The sequence below is a fragment of the Misgurnus anguillicaudatus genome, chromosome 7 (genome assembly GCF_027580225.2).
Source record: "Misgurnus anguillicaudatus chromosome 7, ASM2758022v2, whole genome shotgun sequence".
Lineage (NCBI taxonomy): Eukaryota > Metazoa > Chordata > Actinopteri > Cypriniformes > Cobitidae > Misgurnus > Misgurnus anguillicaudatus.
This window is the reverse complement of record NC_073343.2, coordinates 23,948,200-23,952,641: the sequence shown is the minus strand read 5'-3', so window position 1 is coordinate 23,952,641 and position 4,442 is coordinate 23,948,200. Positions and strand designations below refer to the sequence as shown.

General features: G+C 41.5%; 1 protein-coding gene across 1 annotated transcript; it reads right to left on the bottom strand.

Moving 5' to 3' along the window:
- Nucleotides 1–1,142: 1,142 nt before the first annotated feature.
- On the bottom strand, nt 1,143–3,549 carry LOC129418008 (transcription factor SOX-11). The gene has a single exon (XM_055172914.2). It carries the CDS (start codon nt 3,384–3,386, stop codon nt 2,304–2,306), a length of 1,083 nt encoding a protein of 360 aa, XP_055028889.1. The 5' UTR covers nt 3,387–3,549; the 3' UTR covers nt 1,143–2,303.
- Between the last annotated feature and the right edge of the window lie 893 nt (nt 3,550–4,442).

Here is a 4,442-nt window from a genome sequence, read left to right as displayed (position 1 = left end):
AAAAGGCAGAGATGTTCAACAATATATGATATTACATTACAGCATGCATTACAAATAAATATGATGCATTTAAGGTCTAATAACAATATTTGATTTAGCCATCAAACATGCATGCCATTCAGATGAGTTATTTATATTAGTAAGTGTATCTTTAATACATTCTTTAATGCAATCTGCCTTTTCCAAAGTGCAGTGAGATCGACTGAGCTTGTAAAAGCAGGTTTGACAGCGGTGATGTTGTGGTAATGGTCATTTTGAATGCATATTATTGATTCTAAAGGCGTAACGGCAGCTTACATTTGAGCGTTTGTGTATTCTTGCTTAAAATCTTCTAAGCTGCATGATTGGCCACTAGTAAAAGGAGGGCAGTATGTGAGTTGAGGAGGGGTTTTAGGGGAGGAGCGGGGGGTGATTAGTGACAGCTGGAGCGCTCATGCTGTGTCTCTTCTCTTCACTCCAACAGGCCACAAAATCTCACCAATCACAAGAGACTGCTTTCAAACAGCGCAAAATTTGATTTCTTAAAGGGGCCGCGGCATTGACGGAGAGAGGCAGGAGCATTGTTATGATTTAAACGGTAGGTTTTACTCCAACCAGGAAAACAATACTACATTATGCAACCGTTTAACCTAGTTTTTAACCATTGCATTACTAAAATGTAAACAGTTCATTTGATTTTATTCACAAATTGAGAAGAGATTTTATGGTGGTAAGTATTTGTTTATTTAAAGATGAGTCAGAGAGAGGTTCACATTTGGAATGTGAGTTTAGACTGCCCAGTACTTGACCTTTCCCCTGGCAAATAATCCATCATATTCCAAACCTTGTATCAAAACAGACTTCATGTTAGACCCACATAAAAGTAAACAAAATATGTTTAAGTGCAAGAAATAAAAATACAGGTTTATGGTCGGTTTTGTATTAGAAAAGGTGGCAGTCTCAAGTTGAAAATAAAAGGTTTCATCTTATGAAACAAGGATATGGAATGTACCTTTTTTTTGCGTTCTTGCTTGTTCTTTAGCCAGACCACCGACATTCATTATTTGCCCATTATGGCACATTTTCAAAATCGACAGCACATCAGTTGACCAATTTTATGGGTCAGTTTTTTCCACAGACAAGCATCACACTCTGTGACCATGTTCAGGTGCTATCAGTTCCAGCTGATTTATTTATTTATCGAAGATTTCAGCATCATGACAAATAATGATGTTGACAGACGAAAGTCTGCCTGTACATCATCTGCTACAAAAATGCAAAAAATAAAAAAATAATAAAAATGTAGATGGTCTGAATTTACAAGTAAATATATTGCACAACAAATGAAGGGGAAACAGTATGTGCCATTAGAAAGAAAAACAAAAATCCAGTCTCACACCTGCGATCTGGGACCCATCCACATATCACGAGTATGATATACATAAACTCCTAACTTTACTATTTTACAGTACATATACAATCTTGAAACTAATACCAGCACTGAGGTATGCATCTCCCTCCCCCTCCCCAATGCCATATGTTCTACAAATACTCGAAAATTTTGATCTACAGCTGTACAAAACCTAGCTTAAAATCACAAGGCATTTTTGATGCAAGTTTTAATTTAAACTTAATCCTTAAACCAGGACTCCCTTGCATGCTAAAACAAATGATAAAGGGAAGAAGTGCCTGAAACTCACTGAGTGCCCAGTAAGAACATTCCCTTTTGAACTGTACAAAAATATGCCTGAAAATAGTTTGCTTTCTTTTAAAAAGATGAGGTCTGTTATGTATCAAAAAATGCTTCCTCTATCACCTGCAACTCTGGACAGATTTAGGCTGCTTAAATTTCATACCAGTAGGTAAACAGAATCAGTTCTCAAAAAGAAAAAAAGAAGGTTGTAAAAAAAAGTTGCGGCATTTAGAAATGACTAAGTAACGTCCTGAACGGTAATAGTTCACAGATTTGCCTCGAGTCAGTCCACAGTCTTTACATTATCAACTCCCTGCAGTTAGAAAGAGGGTATAAGATGCATAGAAGTTCTCAGATTTTCCCTTTGTGGTCCGCTTTTAGTTGAACAGTAATGGTAGACCTACAGAAAAAATCCATAAAACCCTGTCATGCTGCCAGAAAAACGTCTGCAGACTTTTTTCTTTTTTGCTACAGTATACCAGCTTCATAAGCATCTAACTCCTCAAACCTCTCTCTCCGCCTCCTTGCCAAAGCCCCTGTGGGCACACCGGCAGAATGAGGCAGGGGTAAGAAACATGTACAGAATATATCATTCCCCCTTTCTCGTATGTGTGTGTGTTATTACTCTTATTTAGTAAGTAAAAACCAAGTCAGAAAAGTTCGCTTCGAGCCAGTCCCCGGCTATCATTTCGCTGAGCTCGGGCGTGCAATAGTCTGGAAACTCAAAGTGCGAACCCAGACTGCCCTCGCTAAAAGACTCCAACTCCTTATCCACCAGTGAGAGCGAGAGGTTTCCTGAATTTTGGTTGCCCAGCTCCGAGCCTTGCGTGGACGACGCGAAGTTCACGCTGAAGTCAAAAAGCAAATCGTCCGCGTCTTCGCTCGAGCTGGAGGACGTGGACACGGACCTGGAGGATGCTGGTGAGACGGATGCGGGATACATTGTGCTCTGCTTGGTGATGTTTTTGAAGTTGTAAAAGAGTCTGCTGTTGGACGCGGTGCTTCGGACCTCGTCGTACATGCTGGCGCCTTCCGATTCCGTGGACGAGCTCAAAGTTGGGCTGGCGGGAACTTTGGCTACGTTGTAGGCTCGGATCTGGTCCTCGTCTTCCTCCTTCACGCTGACGCGCGACTCCTCTTCGTAGTCATCGTCGTCCTCGTCATCATCCGTGAATTCCCTTTTAATAACAGTCTTTGAAACTTTAATGCTCTTAAACGCGTAATCGTCCGCGTAACTGTGAGACGACTTCTTACTCGTTTTCAGCTTTGAACATTTCTTACCGGAGTTCTTTGACATTTTGTGACAGGACTTCTCCGGAGACGGAGCTGATGGTTTAGAGGAACCGTCCAGCTTTGGTTTCTTCTTGGGTCTGTATTTGTAGTCGGGATAATCAGCCATGTGTTTCAACCGGAGCCTTTCGGCTTCCCGGATGAAAGGGATCTTTTCACTGTCCTTTAACATTTTCCAGCGCTTGCCCAGGCGTTTGGAGATCTCGGCGTTGTGCATGTCCGGCGACTGCTCCATGATCTTTCTCCGCTCGATTTTAGACCATACCATAAACGCGTTCATCGGTCTCTTTATGTGTCCCGTGGCTGTCTTGCACCAGTCCGGGTTGATCGGCACCGGGCTGCAAGCCATAAATTCACTTTCATCGGAGTCTGTCGCTTCTCTGGACATGCTGTCCGTCTCGCTATTCTCCGTCTGCTGCACCATGGTTCGCGTTGGACAGCTGTGTGCCACAGCAAAGCCGTTGCAGTGTTTGCTCGGTCCACTGCCAAAAGTCTACTTGTCACCTGCGTGCGTCTGCTGTCTCTCTCTCTCTCTTTCTCTTTGCGCCTCTGAGGTTCACCCACTCTTTCCAGACTTAGAAGCCGCCTTCTTAACTACTTCTTGGCTTTTTCATCTAGGTGACATCATGCGCCCTGCTCCAATCACATCCTCTCCACTCCGCCCTTCAGACTCTATGCAATGGGCTTTAACCCTTTACGCGCTCCCGTCAGACGCGCTCCCCGTCAGTGCGCGACCGTGTTGACCCGTCCTGCGCAAGACAGACATATATAACGCTAAAAAATAAATAAAGTGGGGGATGCAAGTGTCAGCGCATAAACAGGCGAACCCAAATAAATGGTTTCCAAATGTTTTGCTCCCGCTTTATAATGGGGCACTATGGGAGACAATCATATGTTATGAAAACCTTTGGAGATGGAAGCTGTTTTCTCACCGCTTTCATTCTCTCTCTCTCTCTCTCTCTCTCTCTCTCTCTCTTAATAAGATACTGAAGGTGGCGCTTGGACACTGTTCATATGTGCTTAAACATGTCTCAGATGCAACAATACTGCTGCAGCTGCCCACATGTTAAATACTGTACCATAGCCTATACTTTAAAATATGCTGTTGTGTATTTAGCCTATAGTAAAAAGTATTCTGTAGAATTAACTATAGTTAATTGATATGAAAAAATTAAATCATAAAAACTATAGTAAATTGATTAACTATAGTAAACACTGTAGTACACTGTAAAAAGATATCGTAGAACTGGCAGCTGGTTGCCAGTAAATTACTGTAGATTTAAATTTATGTTAATTACCTGCAACAGTTTGTTTAAAGTTAAATGAAAATTAAACATTAACAAGTCTTTATCTTAACAGAATAAAATTAAAATAACATCCTTTAGTAAAGCATTCTGGGAAACAAAATCTGAAGGAAAAAACTGAAAAAGGTTGATGAGGATTTTTGGTTCCCAGAATGCTTTGCACGAGGCTGTTATTT